This window comes from Mauremys reevesii, linkage group 1, assembly GCF_016161935.1.
Source record: "Mauremys reevesii isolate NIE-2019 linkage group 1, ASM1616193v1, whole genome shotgun sequence".
In the NCBI taxonomy this organism is placed as follows: domain Eukaryota; kingdom Metazoa; phylum Chordata; order Testudines; family Geoemydidae; genus Mauremys; species Mauremys reevesii.
The window spans coordinates 253589069-253612167 of record NC_052623.1 but is presented as its reverse complement, the minus strand read 5'-3'; the positions used below and the strand labels follow the sequence as shown (position 1 = coordinate 253612167).

Here is a 23099-nt window from a genome sequence, read left to right as displayed (position 1 = left end):
ATTGCTTCCCACAGCTCCCATTGGCCGGGAACAGCGAACCGCGGCCAGTGGGAGCTGCAGAGCTCCGTGCCTGCGGACACTCCAGATAAACAAACTGGCTGGCCCACCAGCGTCTTTACCCTGACGGGTTGGGTGCCAAAGGTTGCTGACCCCTGACCTAGCCAGTTGCTCCCCATTTTGTAATTGTGCATTTAATTTTTTTCCTTCCGAAGTGAAGTACTGTGGCATTCAATAAAGACAAGTGCATCTTCTTGAATTCAGACTAATTCTCCAATTTGTCAGTCATTTTGAATTCTAATCCTGTCCTCCCAAAGTGCTTGCAACCCCTCCCAACTTGGTGCCATCTGCAAATTTTATGAGCATACTCTCTACTCCTTTATCCAAGTCATTTAATGAAAATATTGAATAGTACCATGCCCAGGACTGAGCGTTGCAAAATACCACTAGATGCAACCTTCCAGTTTAACAGCAAACCATTGATAACTTCTTTTTAAGTACATCTTTCCACCAGTTGTTCACCCACCATATAGGAATTTCGTCTAGATCATATTTCTCTAGTTTGCTTCTGGGAATGTCATGTGGGACTTTCTGAAAATCAGTTATGTGCCAAAATATGGATTTTTAAGCTTTAGCTTTTAAAATCTTCAAGAGCTAGTGCTAAAAATGAGAAACACTTTGGAAGAGTTGAAAATCATTTCATCTGGGAAATTAGTGCTAATTTCTTCAATCATTTTCTTAATTTATTGATTGATTGTTTAATTATCTGACTACAGGTATATTAACCATATTTCTGTAATGAATTAATCTTTTTTGATTCAAGAAGTAAGGGGTTTGTGGCATTAGACCTGATGTCAAGAGTTTGAGAGAGCTCTACTGGAACTGGAACTCATAGATCTAAACAAATCTTATTTAGATGGAATTTTGTTGCTTACACAATAGCTTTCCCCTGATGCTGTGCTATAACTCCCTTGGCAAGTACAGCATGACACTTATTTTATGTGTAGTCTGTTAATTTGGCTAGATTTTACTAATTTACTAGAGGTTTAACTTCAATCTTGATATTGATACATATGAAACTATGGCAAAATCTGCGTCTCTGAAGTTTGACATGTAGGAAATAAAGACTTGATCTTCATGTGTCACTTGTGTGATGGTAGGAAAAATCCTTTTTTTGAGGTGCACACGCCTTTTTCAATAGCAAGAGGAACTCAAGTGAAATTTTTTTTTAGTATTTTAGTAATATCTGTCAGGTCTTACTAAAATAGATATAAAAAATTGTAGATTCGATTGTCTTGAGGTTTTTTTTCAACAAACTCAAGTAGTAATTCTAAGAACTCTAATACAATTTGAATTCAAGGCAATAAATACTAAGTTATGTTATTATGTTTGCATGTGCTATTTTTTTTCTTGTAATACAAGTCTTGATCCAAGATAATGAAGGTAAGGTTTTAGTCTCCCATTTAAAATGTCTCTTCTGCTTCTCTTATAGAAGTGAGCCTATTAAAATGAAAATACAGTCTACTTTTTCCATAACTGATCATTCAATTGCAAAATAAAATGGCACAGACAAATTATCTTGAAATGACTATTTCTGACGAGCTGTTGCTTCCTAATCTGTTCCAGGAGAAAACTTTGACCAGAGCCCCTTAAGAAGAACTTTCAAGTCCAAAGTTCTGGCACACTATCCTCAGAATATAGAGTGGAACCCCTTTGATCAAGATGCAGTGAACATGGTATGTATGCTGACTTTCTTCATAACCTCTTTGTTTCTGGATGACTATATTTAAGTCTGGAACAGCCTTCTCATTTATTAAAGCAGCACACATAATATGGAGAATGCTGGCCAACAAAGAATTTGAGAAGTAACTTGCTAAAGATGCAAAAACTAATAGTCAGACTTTTTTTTAAGTACTTCAGAAGTAGGAATCCTGCCAAACAGGCAGTGAGGCCAGTAGATGACAAAGGTGCTAAAGGAGCATCAAAGAAGTCAAGATCATGGAAGAGAAGCTAAATTGGTGATGGTACTGGGTTTTTTGCATTGGTCTTCACTGCAGAGGATGTGGGGGAGATGCCCAAAAACAATAGCTCTGATGTTAGACAGTACTTCAGATATGTTGCCACCACTGAAGTGTCAACAGAAGAGGTTTAGAACAAATTGATACATTAAACAGTAATAAGTCACCAGGACCAGATGGTATTCATCCAAGAGTTCTGAAGGAACTCAGATATGAAATTTGTAGAACTACTAACTGTCCTATGTAACCTGGTACTGAAATAAGCCTCTGTATTGGGTGACTGGAAAGTAGCTGATGTAACACCAATTTTTAAAAAGAGCTCCAAAAGCAATCTGGAGACTGGTGAGCCTAACTTCAGTAGTGGGCAAATTGGTAGAAACTACTGTAGTAAAGAACAAAATTATCAGACACCTAAAATGAACACGATTTGTTGGGGAAGAGTCAACACTGCTTTTGTAAAGGGAAATCATGCCTCACCAATCTATTAGGATTCTTTGAGGGGTCAACAAACATGGGTGGTAGCATACTTGGATTTTTGGAAAGCCTTTGACAAGGACCCTCACTAAAGGCTCCTAAGAAAACTTAGTAGTCATGGGATAACAGGGAATGTCCTCTTCTGGATCAGTAACAGGTTAAAAGAGAAAACAAAGGGAATAAGTGGTAGGATTTCACAACGGAAAAAGGTAAATATTAGGGTCCCCCAAAGATCTGTACTGGGACCAGTGCTGTCCAACCTGATCATAAATCATCTGGAAAAGTGAAGTGGCAAAGTTTATAGATGATAGTTATTCAAGATAGTTAAATCCAAAGCTGACTGCAAAGAGTTACAAAGGGATCTCACAAAACTGGGTGACTGGGCAACAAAATGGCAGATGAAATCCAGCATTGATAAGTGCAAAGTAATGCACATGGGGAAAAAATAGTCCCAACTATATATACAAAATAGTGGGGTCTATATTAACTATTACCACTCAAAAAATAGATCTTGGAGTCATCGTGGCTAGGTCTCTGGAAACTTCAGCTCAATGTGCTGCCTCAAAATGGCTAAGGGAATGTTGGGAACCATTAGGAAAGGGATAGAAATGTAATACCACTAAATAAATCCATGGTTCGCCCACACCTTGAATACTGTGTCCTGTTCTGGTGGCCCCGAGAGATTAAGAAGTGAAGTGCTGTTCAGCTTAGAAAAGAAATGCCTGGGAGGGGGTATGATAGAGGTCTATAAAACCATGAATAGCGTGCAAAAAAGTTTGTAGAAAAGTGTTTGCACTTTCACACAATACAAAAAAGGGTCACCTGATGCAATTAACAGGCACAATGTTTAATAAAAACAAAAAAGTACTTTTTCACTCAGCACGTGATTACCCTATGGAACTCATAGCCATGAGATGTGATGCCAAAGGTATAACTGGCTTCAAAAAAGAACTGGCTAAATTCATGGTCCATCAATGGCTATTAGCCAAGATGGTCAGGGGTGTAACCCCATGCTGAGAGGGACCCTAAACCTCTGCCAGAAGCTGGGAGGGGAATACAGATAGATCACTCCAATTGCCCTATTCTGCTCACTCCCCCTGAAACTCAGGTGTCAGCCACTGTCGGAAGACAGGATACTGGGCTAGATGGGCCATTGGTCTGGCCCACTATGGCTCTTACGTTCTTGTTGATCTACAGTGGTTTAATACTTTTGTTGGGACTGGATGGGCTCGTTAAGTATGCTAACTGAAGGAGATCTCAAAAAAAATCTATTGAAAATTTATTTAAGAACAAGAGCGAAATAGTAGCTCTCCCTCAAAGGTTCTAATTTTAAACTAGTATCCAAGATAATTAGTATGTGAGGAAACCAGTCTGCCCTACAGTGTAGTGAACTGTCAGAAGGAAACTTACTCATCCACATTACATATTAGCAGGGGGGAAAAGTCTTTGAGAGAAATGATCTAACATCATAAAAATGGCTGGCTTTCCAGATGGACTACATGCAAATATTACTTTTTTTTAAATAAAGTAAGAAGCAAATTCTTGATAAAGGGAGAGGAATATGGTGAAATGGCATATGTCAGCCACGTGGAGAGGAGGAATCCTTCCTAAAGACTGTATGGTAGGAGTGTTGCAGCTGATAGAATGTTAGAATTCTTAATGGCATCTTGTCACAGGGCGCACCACTCACCTCCGGTCTGGCGCCGCCTCCTGGTACTTTCTGGGGATTACCTCAAGCTGTTTCCAGGTGCTGGGGTTTTAAGAAAAATACCAAGTGTGCAAGATGCATGATAAAAATCACAGGAGTTGTCAACACTGATACCGTGCTAGCAACTGTCACTGTTAATACTAAACATATACAGACAGACATGAGACTGATGATGCTACATTAGTCGTCTTGCACACGGTATGTGGATTTCAATATCTGCTCAGCTCCTAAATGCTGAGCAATGGGAACAGTGCAGTATTTACAGTAGGTCTCTGCAATATCTTGCATCTGCATTAGATTGAAGGAGTCAGGACAGTTAATGTAGTAATACCTAAGCTACTGCATAGGCCGCTTCTGCCAGCCAGTTTAGAGGAGAGGTTGTTAATGTTCATCTCTGAGTAAGCAAAATATGCAAGAAGAGGCAATGAAAAATATTATCAGACTATAATGGGTATTCATGAGAAAGCTGTGATGCTGTTAGTGTACAAAAATAGAATACAAATTATGTAGACTGATACAATCTCCTTATAAGAGCCTGGTTAAAACAAAATAATTGTACAAAACACAATCTTCTGGAAAAAGTCATTTCAGAGCACATTTACCACACATTATATGTTCTGACAAAAGCAGCACTATTTACAAATAGTAGGAATACTCGCTTTCACCTTATCCTTTGAAAAACTATCATTATTTTGACCCAAAATGTCACTTAAAGTAATATTTTTCCTCCTCCTAATCACTTGAGCCAATTATTTGCCTTCTTGATCTCTTCTTTTGTTTTGTCATCCTTTGCCTCTGTCTGCTTTATATAAGCTGCAAGAGGCAATTTCCTTAGAGGAGAAAAAGCACAAGCCTTTGAAGGTTAATCTGTGAGAGTATTCTGTTGTTGCTATATGCTTAAGGCATTACAATGCTTTATGAAATCATTTAAAAAAAAAAAGGGGGCAAAAAGCCAATCACTCCATAACTCTACCATTCTGCCTTGGGCAAACTTTTTGGCCCGAGGGCCACATCTGGGTATGGAAATTATATGGCGGGCCATGAATGCTCACAGAATTGGGGGGTGGGGGGTATGGGAGGGCTCTGGCTGAGGGTGTGGACTCTGGGGTGGGGCTAGGGATGAGGGGTTGGGGGTGCAGGAGGGTGCTCCAGGCTGGGACAGAGGGGTTTGGAGGGTGGGAGGGGGATCAGGCCTGGGGCAGAGGGTTGGGGCGCAGGAGGGAGTCAGCGTGGCAGGCTCCGGGTGGCGTTTACCTCAAGCAGCACCCAAGCAGCATGTCCCTCTCTGGCTCCTACATCGAGGCACAGCCAGGCGGCTCTGCGCGCTGCCCTGTCTGCCGGCACTGCCCCCGCAGCTTCCATTGGCTGCGGTTTCTGGCCAATGGGAGCTGCAGGGGGCAGCGCTTGGGGTGGGGGCAGCGTGCAGAGCCCCCGGCTGCCCCTACGCGTAGGAGCTAGAGAGAGGTCATGCTGCTGCTTCTGGGAGCTGTGCAGAGTGGAGCAAGACCCCGATCCCGCTCCCTGGCTGGAGCACCAGAGCAGGGCAAGCCCCAAACCCCACTTCCCGGCAGGAGGTCAAGGGCCGGATTAAAACATCTGGAGGGCCGGATGTGGCCCCTGGGCCGTAGTTTGCCCATCTCTGCTTTAGATCAAGTTTCCTTTCCAATATTGAATAGTAAAGACAAATACCCTTTGTTTTTTCCATATTCACTGCCTCCTATGTTTATCCCCACCTAAAATCTTAATCTTCTCTAGCACTTCCTCAGCATCCAGTTTTGATGTTACAATCTGGTTGCTTTCAGGCTGAAGTTTTAAGTACAGACAACTGTGAAAACTTAAATACCTTGCTGAACTGGGCCCCAAAATAGGAGTTGTATTTCTTAAGTGCATGTATAGCTCCAATGAAGACAGTGGGCCTCCTGGCATGTTTAAAGTTACACATGTGCTAAAGTACCTTGCTTAACTGGGGCCTTAATGTAAGTATCCGTAATAAGAAAAGGAAAAACAGACTGAAAGGCAGAATCACTTCTAAATTATTTCAGTAACAATGGGTACATTAAAAATGCTTATACAGATGGCAGAATTTATTTGAAAACCAAGAACACACGTCCATTGTGCTTTAATTTTAGATTCTTGCATTTTTGTACAGACCTGCAATGAAGATGACATTAGACTCCCAGAGAAGAAAGTAAAGATGTGCTGCATATAGTCTGTTCACATGTCATTGGCAGATCTTTAAACAAAGAACTTTTATTGAATGTATTTGTAAACATCAGTTGAAATAATTACATGGTTTTATGGCCCTGTTCATGTACTTGCGAAAACTGTGCTTGGAAAGGAGTAGTGAGGAGCAAAGCTTTCCCTAGACAGTTTCCCTTTATCTTGTGGTGACTTGTCTCTGGTATGCCCAGGGCTGGTGCACGAAGTTTTGTGCCCTAGGCGAAACTTCCACCTTGCGCAACCCACCACCACCCTCCTCCCCGTGGCAGCTAACCACGCCCTCCCACCAGAGGAGCCTCCCCTGCAGCAGCTACTTCCTCCTCTGCAGCTAACCCCACCCAGGGAGCCCCCCAAACTCTGTGGAAGCTAACCCCGCCCAGGGAGCCCGCCCCAGCTCACCTCCGCTCCGCCTCCTCCGCTGAGCATGCCGGCGCTGCTCTAATTCTCCTCCCCTCCCAAGCTTGCAGCGCCGATTGGAGGAGAATTAGAGCAGGGGCATGTGCTCAGCAGAAGAGGCAGAGTGGAGGTGATCTGGGCTGGGAGCGGCTCCCCTGTGCGCCCTTCCCTCCCTCCCTCCTCCCCCCCCCCCGTTACTGTGAGCAGCCCTCCCTGTGGCCCCTGCCCCAGCTCACCTCCACTCCACCACCTCACCTGAGAGGTGCTTTTAGGCGCCCTTGACCACTAGGCGCCCTAGGCGGCAGCCTAGTTCACCTAGTGGTTGCACCAGCCCTGGATACGCCAGTCTTAAGGGTGTATTCCCATAGCACTGATGTATCCATCTGTCAGCTGGACCTTGTTGACTGGGTGATGTTGCACTGAAACAATATTAAAGCTCTGCCTTTTGAATGGAAATACTTATGTAGGGACAGAGGGCCTTGGTTTCTTAAGGTTAAAGAACACTTCAGTGTAGACCTTCTGGCATACACACAACCCAAGGTAGTTTCTTGTTTGAAGAAAAAAGCAGGTCCATATTTCTTGGCCAAATTCTATAAATTGCAGATAATCTGTGGCTTGCTTCTGGTTTTTCCCAGTCCATTTTCTTTTGGAACAGGCGAAAGCGTGATCTCTTTTGGGGCTGCAATATTTTTCTCTTCCAGGGGCTCCACTATCATATGAAGTTCAGAGGGTCAGAGTTCTTGCCCATTATGGGTTCAGTCAACTGTAGCTTGATAAGTGCTGGATAAAATGGTCTGTTGGCTATTTTTAGAGTTTCCCTTAATACAGTAGAACCTCAGAGTTATGAACACCAGAGTTATGAATTGACCAGTCAACCATGCACCTCATTTGGAACTGGAAGTATGCAACCAGGCAGCTGAGACCCAAAAACAAACAACAAAAACATGCAGTACTGTTCAGTATTTGCAAATGTAAACTACTTTTTTAAAAAAAAAGGAGGGGGGGAGTTTTGTGTGTTTTTTTTGTTTGTTTTTTTTAAAAGATTTGACAAGGTAAGGAAACTGTTTCTGTGCTTGTTTCATTTAAATTAAGATAGTTTAAAAGCAGCATTTATCTTCTGCATAGTAAAGTTTCAAAGCTGTATTAAAGTCAGTGTTCAGTTGTAAATAGGGCTGTCAAGCGATTAATCACACTGTTAATAATAGAATACCATTTATTTAAATATTTTTGGATGTTTTCTATATTTTCAAATATATTGATTTCAATTACAACACAGAATACAAAGTGTACAGTGCTCACTTTATATTTATTTTTTATTACAAGTATTTGCTCCTGTAAAAAAAAAAAAAAAAAAAAGAAATAGTATTTTTCAATTCACCTAATACAAGTACTGTAGTGCAATCTCTTTATCATGAAAGTTGAACTTACAAGTGTAGAATTATGTACTAAAAACCTGCATTCAGAAATAAAACAATGCAAAATTTTAGAGTCTGCAAGTCCACTCATCCTACTTTTTGTTTGTCTGAGCGATTGGCTGAACAAGTTTGTTTACATTTGCAGGAGATAATGCTGTCCGCTTCTTGTTTACAATGTCACCTGAAAGTGAGAACTGGCATTTGCGTGGCACTGTGGTAGCTGGTGTCACAAGGTATTTACGTGCCAGATGTGCTAAAGAGTCATATGTCCCTTCATGCTTCAACCATCATTCCAGGGGACGTGCATCCATGCTGATGACAGGTTCTGCTCGTTAACAATCCAAAGCAGTGTAGACCAATGCATGTTCATTTTCATTATCTGAGTCAGATGCCACCAGCAGAAGGTTGATTTTCCTTTTTGGTGATTCAGGTTCTGTAGTTTCCACATTGGACTGTTGCTCTTTTAAGACTTCTGAACGCATGCATCACACCTCACACCTCTCAGATTTTGAAAGGCACTTCAGATTCTTGCATCAAGTGCTGTAACCGTCTTTAGCAATCTCACATTGGTACCGTCTTTGCCTTTTGTATAATCTTCAGTGAAAGTGTTCTTAAAATGAACAACATGTGTTGGGTAATCATCCGAGACTGCTATGAACGTGAAATATATGGCAGAATGCAGGTAAAACAGAGCAGGTGACATACAATTCTCCCCTAAGGAGTTGAGTCACAAATTTAGTTAACACAATTTTTTTTATTGATTGATTTTTTTTTTTTAAACGAGCGTCATCAGCATGGAAGCATGTCCTCTGGAATGGTGGCCGAAGCATGAAGGGGCATATATGGCATGTAAATACTTTGCAGTGCCAGCTACAAAAAAGCCATGCAAATGCCTGTTCTCACTTTCTGGTGACATTGTAAATAAGAAGAGGGCAGCATTATCTCCTGTAAATGTAAACAAACTTGTTTCTTAGTGATTGTCTGAACAAGAAGTAGGACTGAGTGGCCTTGTAGGCTCTGAAGTTTTACGTTGTCCTATTTTTGAGTGCAGTTATGTAACAAAACTCTAAATTTATAAATTGCACTTCCATGACAAAAATTGCACTGCAGAACTTGTATGAGGTGAATTGAAAAACACTATTTCTTTTGTGTATCATTTTTACAGTGCAAATATTTGTAATAAATATACACTTTGATTTCAATTATAACGCAGAATACAATATATATGAAAATGCAGGAAAAATCCAAAATATTTAATAAATTTCAATTGGTATTCTATTGTTAAACAGTGCAATTAAAACTGCGATTAATCGCGATTTATTTTTTTGAGTTAATCGCGTGAGTTAACTGTGATTAATCAACAAGCCTAGTTGTAAACTTTTGAAAGAACAAACTACCAGAATATTTTGTTCAGAGTTATGAACAACCTTTATTCCTGGGAGGGGGGGTTGTAACAACTGAGGGTCTACTGTATAATTAGTTGTTTTAATCCCCCCTCAGACGCATTCAGGAGGTAGGCAGCTCAACAGTGCTGAATCATCTGGTTTAAAACAAAAACAAGGAAATTGTTCAGGTCTCACCTCGGAAGAGTCTTTCACCGTTCTTCTAGTTCACTCAAACCTATTTTAGAGTTGAATGTGAATTCTTCTCTTCAAGAACCTTCCTTTAGGATTTAGACCAGGAGTCAGCAACCTTTCAGAAGTGGTGTGCCAAGTCTTCATTTATTCACTCTAATTTAAGGTTTCGCTTGCCAGTAATACATTTTAATGTTTTTTAGAAGGTCTCTTTATCTAAGTCTATAATATCTAACTAAACTATTGTATGTAAAGTAAATAAGGTTTTTAAAATGTTTAAGAAGCTTCATTTAAAATTAAATTAAAATGTGGAGCCCCCCAGACCGGTGGCCAGGAGTGTGAGTGCCACTGAAAATAAGTTTGCACGCCGCCTTCGGCACGCATGCCATAGGTTGCCTACCCCTGATTTAGACTCTGTGCTTTGTGATCCATATGATAAACCTGGATGAGTGTATGCTACTGATTTGCAGGGTGCTTGCCTGAATATAATATCACTGTGCATCAAGCCCACAACATGTTTAAGGCTTTTCTTTTTGGATGAATGCTAACACTTGGCCCTGCCCTTTTGGCTTATCTATAGGGTTCTGCAATTTAATAGTCCCCTGGTGAGCTCTTCCCTCATTGTTAATCTTCCTGTCCTGCCCCTCTCCGTTATCGTCTGCTCCCTTTCCTCCTATCCCGTTCCAAGCCTAATAATATTTGCAGTGTGTTGGCCCTGTATTTTGCCTGTGTTTTGCAACCACTGAGTTGACGTGTTGGCTTACTGTGTGCTGTAGGGCATGCAAAAGATAATGAAGTTTAATAGGTGTTGATTGTGGGGGAAGGTCCCCTACTAGAGGATTTCAGAGAGAAGTGTGGGATGGGGGATGCTTAAGGGTCATACAGAGGTAGTCTAAACACCGTTTGTTCTGACTTGATAAAGCTATGCCCATTGTCTCTAGTGCAGAAGCCCAGTTTTCAGAATTTAACATAGCTTGGCACAGACTAATCCAGTAAAAACTGAGATGCATATTATGGAGCCTAAATTCAATAATTAAAACATGAAATAGGGATTTTACTCCTATTTTCACAGAGAATTTGAATGTAGCTGTAATGACAGAGCTACTATTGAAAAAAGAACAGGAGTACTTGTGGCACCTTAAAGACTAACAAATTTATTTTAGCATGAGCTTTTGTGAGCTACAGCTCACTTCTTCGGATGCATAGAATGGAACACACAGACAGGAGATATTTATACATACAGAGAACATGAAAAGGTGGCAGTATGCATACCAACAGGAAAAGTCTAATCAATTGAGATGAGCTATCATCAGCAGGAGGAAAAAAAAAACTTTTTGAAGTGATAATTAAGATGGCCCATAGAAGGTGTGAGGAGAACTTAACATAGGGAAATAGATTCAATTGGTGTAATGACCCAACCATTCCCAGTCTCTGTTTAGGCCAGTGTTAATTGTATCTAATTTGCATATTAATTCGAGTTCAGCAGTTTCTCTTTGGAGTCTGTTTTTGAAGTTTTTTTGTTGCAAAATTGCCACCTTCAAGTCTGTCACTGAGTGGCTAGAGGTTGAAGTGTTCTCCCACTGTTTTTTTTTACAGACTAACACGGCTGCTACTCTGAAACAGAGCTATTGACACTCCAATAACAAAACTGCAAACCTTTTGAGTTAATATGTGGTTGCTGTTCAAAAAGTGGCTTGAGCTGCAATTTCATGGTTTATGTCAGGAACGCCCATCAATTGAATTAAATCCTTTTATTGACTCTAGGCCATTTATTACCCCATGCATTAACTTTTACAGCAACATATAAAAATGGGTCTGGATGATGCATGGGATTGCTAACTGGATGTGAAATCAGGCTTCTGTGCCATTGATCTGAATCCTGCTCAGGTCAGTCGCAGCTGAAACTTGTTGCAATCTGACTGTTCAGTAGTCTTTCAAAGTGAGCTGGTGTTGATTAGGAATGGATGTGGCCACACTTATAAAATTATCCCGGTTTATCTCTTCCAACAGGAGAAGTGATTACGCCTGGTCCAGGGGAATCTACACCAGTGATGGGCAACCTGTGGCCCATCAGGGCAATCTGATTGTGGGCTGCAAGACATTTTGTTGATGTTGACTATCTGCAGGCATGTGCCCCAGGTCCCAGTGGCCGTGGGTGGTCAACATCAGCAAAATGTCTCCTGTGCCCTGATGGGCCGCAGGTTACCCACCACTGGTCTACACTGTCACTTTCTAGTCAGTTCTATGTTGTGGCTAGGCACTGATCCTTAACAGCGCACCAAGCCAACCTCTCGCCTTTCACTGTGCTCTCTTTGAAGGTTCCTTTCCTTTCTTTGCACCTTCCATTTTAAAAAGAAGTTTTAGTTCTTGTTTTAAAAATTATTTATAGATTTGTTTTGAGCGTAATTTGGTTTCATGCTGTAGCATGATTTAAACATGTTTTGCAAAATTGTTTCACTATTTTGCATTACATGGCTGATTATTTTTCCTAAAAAAGTCTGGAAAATGCCTTGGGCTATCATTCTAGGGCTACATTTCAAAGAAGTACTTAGGTAAAATAGAATCATTGTAAAATAACTTGACTGATTAATCAAAAACTAGGTTTACATTGAATTCCTCCCCCTCCCCCAATCAAAATAGTGTTTTACTGTTTAGGTAAGAAAATAAACTCAGACAGGAGAGAGTTTATTTGTTAATGGATTATTATCAATCATTTATTCAGTTTAATTTTTTTATTTAAAGATAAGCATATAACATAAAGAATCAATTTTGGTTTTGATGGTATGTGATTTTCTTTTGCCCATTTTCATTGTGCACTTCAGCAAATTAAAAGTGATACATCATTGAAAGCAAAAAACTGAAGGCATTTATGTGATGTATTATTCATTATTAAGAATAATTATGGTGCTTCTGACTTGGTAAAATAAAACCAAGTCTAAAAAGATCTTTCTTTAAGCAACATTTTTTTAGTTATGAGGCCAGACTCTTCGTTCTCAAATTTATTTTAAGAGTACATCTTTTAATCTAAACTGTTCATAAGTTAGAATAATTGGCATATATACAATTTGATTTTGTTTCATTGCCTGATCTGCTCATGGAAGCAAAAAATACAAAATCTTAAATTTTTTCAGATTAGATACTGATATGATTATCTTTTTCTTACACAGCTGTGTATGCCTAAAGGGCTATCTTTCAGGACCCAGATTGACAACAGAGACCCGCAGTTCCACTCATTTATAATCACCAGGGAAGATGGTTCTCGTACTTATGGATTTGTGCTCACTTTCTACGAGGAGGTCACAAGCAAGCAAATTTGTACAGCCATGCAGACGCTTTACCAAATGCACAATGCAGAGCAATACAGCAGCGTCTATGCCTCCTCTTCTTGCAGCATGGACTCCCTGGCAAGCAGCATTGATGAAGGAGATGCCACTTCCCTGGCCAAGCTCCAGCAGTACAACTCGTATGATATTAGCAGAGACACATTATACGTATCCAAATGTATATGTCTCATCACTCCTTTGCCCTTCATGCAGGCCTGCAAGAAGTTCCTTATCCAGCTTTACAAGGCAGTTACCTCTCAGCAACCCCCACCTTTACCGCTGGAGAGCTATATCCATAACATTCTTTACGAAGTGCCCCTTCCACCCCCAGGGAGGTCGCTGAAGTTCTATGGGGTTTATGAGCCTATCATTTGCCAGAGACCTGGACCCAGTGAACTTCCGCTGTCTGACTACCCTCTTCGAGAAGCCTTTGAGCTGCTGGGATTGGAAAACCTTGTCCAAGTTTTTACGTGTGTTCTCCTGGAGATGCAGATTCTTCTGTATTCACAAGGTAGGATATCTTTCTGGATTTGTTTGATCCAATCAGACAATTCCTGAACAACTATAGTGCTGAGACTGCTGTGAACTATTTGATTTCAGGGGATTAGCGAGACAGTGTAATAAAAAGAAATGAGGCTTTGCTAATGAAAGAGCTAAGTAATTGTTTCCTCTAGGCATTCTAGGTGTCATTTGTTTAATTATGCATCATATTTATCATTCATGACAGCTAGTGATAGAATTGACTTAATTGTCATCTTTAAACTGCCCTTGATCCGCTTGCAAGACAGCACAAAACACATCCTCCCTTCTGCAGGAAATTACGACATTGGGTAATGTGTCTTGCACAAAACTCACATTTTCTTTTTGATGTGACAAATTTTATTAAGGCGTTGCTGTTCTAACCTTTGAGGCCAAACTTTGAAATTCGTCCGGGAGTTATAAGAAGAAATGAAGTTGTCTCCTTATGGGCCTACTGGCATCTTGAAGTAATTATTTCATGAGGATGTAGTTGGTGGCTTCTGCTTGAGACACCTTGGGACTGCACTCAAAGGGCTGCTGCAGGTTAGATATGTTGACAAAGCTGTCAGAGAGGCATCTTGCACAGATCCTGCCTACTTGTAATGTTTTAATGAGCTTTTGGGAGTTAGGTTTTTCAGGAGAGAAGGTTCAGCAATTCCCATTGACTATACAAGCACTGTGACACAGCTTTCAGAAATGTCTAGTTCACAGTGCATAGGCTACAGTGCTGGAGCATTACATCTTGTATATTACAGGGCTGCTGACTATGGCCCAGATTTACAAAGATACGTAGGTGTCTATGATGCAGATACTCCATAATGTGATTTACTTTTGATGGGAATTAGGTGCCTCAGCTGCTTTTGGATGATTTTGTAAGTTGTACTAGATGCCTGAAATTGCAAATAGGTACCTAAATACCTGAGTTGAACTGGCCCTAAATTAAAATATGTACTTTGGAGAGAAGAGAAGTTGGGGCAGGTTTTCATATGAGGATGACTAAAGTTGGGCATCCAAATAGGTGGCTTATGGTTTTTTTTAAGATGCTGAATATCCACAACTGCCACTAAAGTTGGTGAGAACTCCAGGTGATCAGCACCTCTGAAAATTGGGCCATGTTTGGGTGGGCAGGGAGGGAGGCTGCTGAATATGGATATAGATGCTGAATTTCACGCATCAAGTCTGAAAATGCTGCCCTTGTCATAGACAAAGTGAAAGTTAATAAACATTAAATAATGACACCATTGACAAATACCTTTAGGTATACCAGAAGGGGAAAAGTGACAGTCACCTTTAAATACTTTGAAAAAGATGAAATTCAAACAGTTTTTTAAGTTTTCTGATAGAGCATCTGCAATGAATCTTTTTGTTTCTCCCACTCCCAGAAAAGTCTGAGAGATCTTTGACCCAGCTTTGTTCGCTTTGTCAAGAATTGTCTACATGAGACAATGTGTTGGTGGGGAAGCTGAACAGTAGGTTGTTTGACAAATGAAGCAATTGTGCAGTTATACTGCATCGTAATTCACATTCCTAAAGGTGCAGAGTTGAGGCTAATGTGCAGCTTACATTTTGGTATGTTTGACTTTTTTGTAACGTTTGTTTTTTCATATTTCCAAGAGTTTTTTAAAAAGAAAGTGAGCTTTATTTTTTTGTTTAACTAAATACCACTGAACCTCTGTTGTACTAAGCTCCTGAGATCTAGCAGAGAAAGCTCCTCTCCCGTAAACTCCCGTGCAGCTTTTAACTTGAAAGAAGCTCTTGCCTTGTTGGGGGTGTTTTCTTACAAAATAAACAGTTACAGTGCAGGGTTCATGCAGATCTGTGCACTTGCCAGTGCTTTTCACTGTGCAAATAAATGAAGCCACACTGTGCGCATATGCATGGCTTTCTTTCATCTGCAAACTTCACAAGCTCAGCCTGAGAATCCAGTGCCAAATATACTTCATGTGCACGTGGCACAATTATCAACAGGACCTGACTGTCAATTCAAAATCAGTTTTCACTGGAACACCTAAATGTAGTTCTCAAGGGAGATTATTGGTATGTCAGAACTTGCCTTTCGGCTTCCACCCATTTGAGAAGTAAAGCTGTTGCTATATACCAGGGATCAGCAACCTTTGGCACGCGGCCCATCAGAGCAATCCTCTGGCAGGCTGGGACGGTTTGTTTATCTGCAGCGTCCACAGGTTCGGCTGATCGCAGCTCCACTGGCTGCGGTTTGCCGTTCCAGACCAACGGGGGCTGCTGGCCAGCACATCCCTCGGCCCACGCCACTTCCCGCAGCCCCCATTGGCCCGGAACAGCAAACCATGGCCAATGGGAGCTATGATCAGCCGAACCTGCGGACGCTGCAGGTAAACAAAGCGTCCTGGCCTGCCAGCAGATTTCCCTGACAGGCCACGTGCCAAAGGTTTTTGATCCCTTCTACATACCTTTTAAAACTGATTTTTCCCCCCTCCCACTGTCCTCAAAAATGTCTGACCTTCTTTTTGTTCTAACTTGCCAAAAAGTCAATTCGATTCACTTCAGTTACAAGGAAACTCTGAAAACTTGAGCCTGAAAAAGGAGCTTTGGACAGTTAAGTAATGTTGTAAGGAACCTGCTAGTTGATTATTGGGCACTGTAATCTCGCAGTTAATCTAACAGCAGAGAAGACCATTACCTCCAGAGTTCAGGAAAGCGAAGTAGTACAACCTGAGGTCAGAAGGGCACAGGGTAAGAACAAGTGCTACAGTTGGAGAAGGCAGCAGTTTGGGAGCTGGCTGCAGAGGGGAGGTTTGTTAGCTGGAAGTCAGGGCTGGAGAGCGTGAGAGCCCATCAGAGATGCATCCAGTATCTGGCAGAGACCAGTAGTAGCTGTGGCAGGAGGACAGAGGATTTAACAGAACGTTTTAATTTTGTATTGGACACACACAAATTATTAAAAGTTGAGACCCGATATATCAGCTTTGTGTTTGCTATCATGCTGCTCCTCGTGTTTATATCTGGATTCAGAGTATAAACAAAGTGAAGGCTGGGGCACCAATTGTAACCATGTCATTTGCCACTCCCAGGCACTTCTAGCTATTAGGAACAAAGCAGCTCCCATGGACTCAGGTTAAGGCTTTCTGGATGTTGCAATTAACCCTTTCAGTGTTGCCAACCCCAACCATTTTAAAAATCATAAGCAAGATCCACCAAAATCATGAGACTGAAAATGCTTTTATGTATCTTCTGTTTTAACATTTTAAATTGTGCTTGAGTCACATTTTTAAGCTGTTCTCCACAACCCTGAAGACTAGAAACTTTGATTTAAAAAAAAAAAATAAAGCTGAGATTCTTGTATTCACATGCCTTAAGGAGCTGGGGTTTTAAGAAGCAGACCAAATATCACAAGACTTGGGGGAAAAAAATGTGAGTTGGCAACACAACTCTTCTTGTAGCTACTGAACTAGAGACAGTGTAAAGTATATAGCTAACACTTGCATTTTATAATACAAGACTTTATGCAAAACATGTTCTTATTTGAAACTTATTGCTATAGATTCTCTATAGTTTAGTAAATCAGATTTGTCTCAAGACTTGATTTTTACTTTCCCTTGTGACTACAGAGAGGCAATAGTATGTGTTTGTAATGTATGGGCTTCCAACAGTTTCCAAGTAAATAACATTCTGTTAACATTCTGTCAACCCACCTACCTTAAGCATATTCTCACCAGCAACCACACACCGCACCATAGTAACTCTAACTCAGGAACCAATCCATGCAACAAACCTCGATGCCAACTCTGTCCACATATCTACACCAGCAACACCATCACAGGACCTAACCAGATCAGCCACAACATCACCAATTCATTCACCTGCACATCCACCAATGTTATATATGCCACCATGCGCCAACAATGCCCCTCTGTTGTGTACATCAGCCAAACTGGATAGTAGTTACATAAAAGGATAAATGGACACAAGTCAGATATTATGAATGGCAACCCTAACCCTAACCTGTAGGAGAACACTTCAACCTTCCTGGCCACACAATAGCAGATTTAAAGGTAGCCATCCTACGTCAAAAAAAACTTCAGGACCAGACTTCAAAGAGAAACTACTGAGCTTCAGTTCATTTGCAAATTTGACACCATCAGCTCAGGATTAAACAAAGACTGTGAATGGCTAGCCAACTACAAAAGCAGTTTCTCCTCCCTTGGTTTTCACACCTCAACTGCTAGAAGAGGGCCTCATCCTCCCTGATTGAACTAATCTTGTTCTCTCCACACTGATTCTAGCCTGCATATTTATATCTGCCTCTGGAAATTTCCATTACATGCGTCTGACGAAGTGGGTACGAAAGCTTATGCTCCAATACATCTGTTAGTCTATAAGGTGCCACAGGACTCTTTGTTGCTTTTTACAGATCCAGACTAACACAGCTACCCCTCTGATACCATTCTGTGATAGTTACTGATCCTTGGGAAATTATAGCAACAAAATGCTACTCGTGTAAGATCTCTACTGGAGAGAGATGAATTAAATTGTGGGCTCTGCAGAAACCTAGGCAATCCATTTTGTACATTTGCCTTCCAAGAGATTTAAACATGAGAACATGTGGACAAAACAAAGATTAACTTCTTTAAGCTCAGGCGGTTTTTGCTTACTGTAATTTTGAACATTTCCCAAGTTGTTTTTAGAAGGATTTGAGTAATTGCTTCTCAAAGATTAAATATATTTTTGTATGTTTAAGCTTGGGGAAATAATTCTGAAGAACAAACTTACATGTGTATAACTGTGGCCTAAAGGGGATCTTGGTTCTCAGTATACGGTCTCTGTGGTCCAATATATATTAATCTTGAGCAAACATAAGAACGACCGTACTAGGTCAGACCAAAGGTACATTTAGCCCAGTATCCTGTCTTCTGACAGTGGTCAATGCCAGGTGCCCCCATAGGGAATGAATAGAACAGGTAATCACCAAGTGATCCATCCCCTGTTGCCCATTCCCAGCTCTTGGTAGTAGAAGCTAGGGACACCAACCCTGCCCATCCTGGTTAATAGCCATTGATGGACCTACCCTCCATGAACTTCTCTAGTTCTTGTTTTGAACAAGCAAGTGACTTGCATGAAAATCAGTCCATCTAGGATATAGCTTTTAATACTGTTCAATAAAATACTATTTTCCTTTTTTTAAAAAAAAATTAAGAAAGTTCACTAAAATAACTGACACACTGTAACTTGCTGGGTAAAACAAATTTTACATCGAACACAAATCTGTATAAAATATTTTATCTTTTAATTCAAGAAATACCGAGAACAATTTCCCAGAGGAGTATGTGAATGTTCCCTTCCATCCACCAGGCCTGTGTTTTGCTGATTGGGCACTTTCATTTTTTTTCCCCTCTTGCTGCTACCACTTACTGGAAAATGTTGCTAACTCTGGTAATGGTTAGGCTAGTTACCAGGTGACCTCTTTGTTTTATTTAAACAACACTTTCCCTCCCAATTAGTTGTGTACAAAGTCTGTCCAGAGTGTCCAATGCAGCAGCTGTAAGTCTGTAAGACCGCGCTATACACCAGCAACAGAAGAAAACCCAAATCTCTGAATCTGCCCTTCCCCCATACTCCCAGAGTGGAGACAGTGGCACTCTTCCTGTGAACGCCTGTCATTTCACCTATCACGACTGCCAAGCCTGTTCACAGGTTCCGCAGCTTAGATATACCCTAAGTCTTTTTACATAAAAGATTGGCATTTTCTACAGCCCTTAAATTTGACCTCTAAAACTTGTATGATTATTAATAAGTGTATGACGTGCCTGCATAATACTGCACTTGGTATAGAAAACGTCTTGTGATTTATCAAAAGGCTTGACTAAGTTTTACTGGTAGACTAAATGTTACAAGTTGCTGTTTTAAATGCTTCTTAACACAATACACACTGAGAATAGAGGAAAATATACTCCAGACATGTAAATATGCATCTTTGTATGGGTTGACACTCAAATAGGTGCTCTGTAAATATGCCAGCTCCAGACTTTTACTTTGTTTTACTTTGTGAAGTGTGTTGGTAAGTATGGTTTTGAGACGCAATTTTGAGACTCAAGCTAATTAAATGTTTTAAGACATTCTGACTCTTAGCAATATGGAATGAAAATATGGTTTTGCCAGCCAGGTGACCCTCACTAAATAACAAGGCTATTTTTCCACAGATGTCGACAAGAGGAAGAAAACATTATGAAGTTTCAGATTGTATTTTCATGCTTATTCATGCGTGTCATGCTAGTGAGCTCGCAAAACCAATGCAGTCTCAGGGTGGCAGAGCTTCTGATATAATTGTGATACTTTTCAGAGTCAGTGGTTGGCTTATTTACCAAACGGCATTGACCAGAGTGATGACCTGTCTGCCCACAGTCAGTCAGTGTGACTGTAGGAGAGGTTTTACACATGACTATGTGAGATGTGAGGAAAAAAAATGTCTGAAGAGAAGAGATAGGAAATTAACTGAGCCTGGCACAAATCTGAGTCTGGTGGCAACAGGCTTTTTTGACTGTACACTTGAAAAGATTTTTTTAGTTGCCTACTGTTTCCTTATGAGAAGACATTCTTAATAATTAAGTTTTGTCATGTGTTTACATGTTCTTAGAAGGAAAATTCTATAGAAGTACAAAGTATTTATTTAATTAGAAGTTGCTGCAATCTGGGGGAGGAGTAATAAGCCTGTTTGATAGCTCTCATGAGTCAATGGCCATTTGCCTGTAGTTGGTAATGGACAATTTTGCAGGTGAAGATTTTCCATAAACATTGCAAACCCTTTGATACCAGCATATGCTCTTTACTACACTGCACAGCTTAGATTGTCCCATTTATATAATGGATATCTAGTGGCATTGAATTAATCACTTTGTTTGAATATTAAAGAAAATAATTTGCTATTGAAGTTTAAATAGTTACCAGCTTTATTTTTAAAATGTGGTCATGGATTGGTGACTTGAAATTTTTTACTTGAAGTAGTGCACAAACCTGTCTATATGGACAGGAACAGTACACAGGGCTAAACTCTCTCTACTCTGACATATGAATTTGGAAAAGGAACAGAACATAGGTGTGCTGCATGCACAGAATGTTTTTCTGATATTGTAATTCTCACTAGAGTTTTATCCGCTAGGATTTTACTTAAAAACAGTTGCTGGGCTGAGTTAGCATCTGGAAACGACTGTTAATGTGTGATCTAGATTTCTCTCTTGGAAAATGCTTGAAAAAACTGAAGCAGTTGTGAGTGAAAAAGGAATGAAGAGTATGGAAAAATTGCTGTCAGATCCTTTCTCCTCATGTCCCCTGCACAAAGATTATGCTGTTATTGAACTGGACCAAATCATTTATTTTTTTTCTGCTGTACTATGATGAGCAGTCTTTTAGCGAACTGGTTTTGATTCAGGTCACGGTGGAACAGATCTAGATAAAATATCAGCATTCTGTGTGCAACAATTTCTTGCTGGGATAATATTTTTTAAAAACGTGTATTTTTAAAATGTTTCAATAAAGAGTGTGGTTTATTTAAAATCAAATCTGTAGCATTGCAAAATATACTTAGTTTTGTGGAGATGGGAGCTATAAAGCAACTTGATTTCAAATCTTAAAGCCAAGAGATACTTGAATGCCTTTTTTCTTTCTCTTTAGATTATCAGCGTCTGATGACAGTAGCAGAGGGGATCACCACACTGCTGTTCCCATTTCAGTGGCAACATGTATATGTTCCAATTCTTCCTGCCTCTCTCCTGCATTTTCTTGATGCTCCTGTCCCTTACCTGATGGGTCTTCAGTCCAAAGAGGGAACTGACCGTTCCAAGCTAGAACTTCCTCAAGAGGTAACTACTGCATGGAATTGTCAATCTTCGTGTTTTACTAACCCAACTTAAAATATTTAATCATTATTCACTCTAGTCCCCATTGGAAAGCTGCCACAACATAAACAAATGCTCACAATCACTTTGGCACAGGTAAGTCTCTTCTTAGTAGAGGCTCTAGGCTGGAATCTTGCAGGACAAAATTAAGAGATGCTATGGGAAAGCCTGCACAAGCACTAGTCCACATGGGACTGACTTCAACAATTGCTGTTAATCCCTTTTAAATACCAAACTCTTGCCTTTGCTCCTCCAGAGAGACAGACTTACCAAAGTAAAAAGTCGGTGACCACGATAGAGAAGAATGTTCTGACAATCTCTTCTCCACCAGCTTGTGGGTATGGAGAGAGGATGGAAAAGGACTTTTGCACCTCTGAAGCTCAGAAGGTTCCTCATCTTCTCTGCTTCACATGCTGCCCCTGTAACTCTTTATCAAGGTCACAATCCTTGATAGAATTCCTTTTTAGGGACAATGCAGTAGAATTGATGCAAGGATTGCTGTTAAGTGGTACTGGGCCTTTATGTGCCTTTTCCCCGCAACAAGATGGAATATGCTAGCTGTTTCCTTTGTACTGCCAGACTCTACCTGCCCATGGATGAGTTTTTGGGAATTGAGGCTGGGTCTGCCACTAGGCCACCCGCCTGGCCTCAAATGAGTTATATTTTTAGCTAAAGTCTCATCAGGAGTACATGTGTGAGTACTTTTAAAACATTTATGTGAATTTAATAACTATTATAGGTGCTCAGATTGCAGCTCTGTAGGCGGAAGATCTCTCTTTGCAATACATCATGGAAAGTGCAAACTCTTTTTCCCCCTCCCCCGGTGCCCTATCAGTGTGTGTCCTCTGACAGTGAGAGGGTCTTCTTGCTCAGTCCTTGGCCTCTGAGACTGCTGGCTAGTGAGTTCTTCATTGACTGTGATGGTAGGGAGGAAGTGTCTGAGTAAGAATTGGACTAAGACCACTACATTCATTTCAAATAAGCCACTGGACATCCATCATAATGGTAGTGACTTTGGGTTACTACCAGCCTGAGCCATATTTGAGGTGGTGATCAAGAAGTGAATGGCAGTGGATTACAGAGCCTGTCTTCTGAACTGTCAATAGGCTTTATATGGATTTCCCTTCGCAATAAATTAGAAAAAAATTGACTTATTTGTGTTGCTGTAACACCTAGTCACCTTGGTGCTATTGTACCAGATACTGTACAAACATGTCTGTGGGGTTCCAAAGAGGATGGAGCTCATGTGTTCTCAGTGGTGGCAGATGTCAGAACAAGGAGCAATGGTCTCAAGTTGCAGTGGGGGAGGTTTAGGTTGGATATCAGGAAACACTATTTCACTAGGAGGGTGGTGAAGCACTGGAATGGGTTACCTAGGGAGGCGGTGGAAACTCCATCCTTAGAGGTTTTTAAGGCCTGGCTTGACAGAGTCCTGGCTGGGATGATTTAGTTGGTGTTGGTCCTGCTTTGAGCAGGGGGTTGGACTAGATAACCTCCTGAGGTCTCTTCCAACCCTAATATATTCTATGTGACCAAGAGATGGTTCCTTAAGTGCTTGAGGTTGTGTACTTCAGTAAGAAGCCAGGC

The 23099-nt window shown here is 40.7% G+C and overlaps 1 protein-coding gene across 6 annotated transcripts in view; it reads left to right on the top strand.

Annotated features, from left to right (window-relative positions):
- Window positions 1–23099, top strand: part of DENND5B (DENN domain containing 5B) — a 179637-nt gene that overhangs the window by 95821 nt on the left and 60717 nt on the right. For all 6 annotated transcript variants that reach the window (XM_039547920.1, XM_039547898.1, XM_039547912.1 and 3 more), the window contains 3 exons: window positions 1624–1733; window positions 12970–13636; window positions 21289–21476. In XM_039547920.1, the coding sequence (XP_039403854.1) occupies window positions 1624–1733; window positions 12970–13636; window positions 21289–21476 (965 nt within the window). The remainder of the gene's footprint in view (window positions 1–1623; window positions 1734–12969; window positions 13637–21288; window positions 21477–23099) is intronic.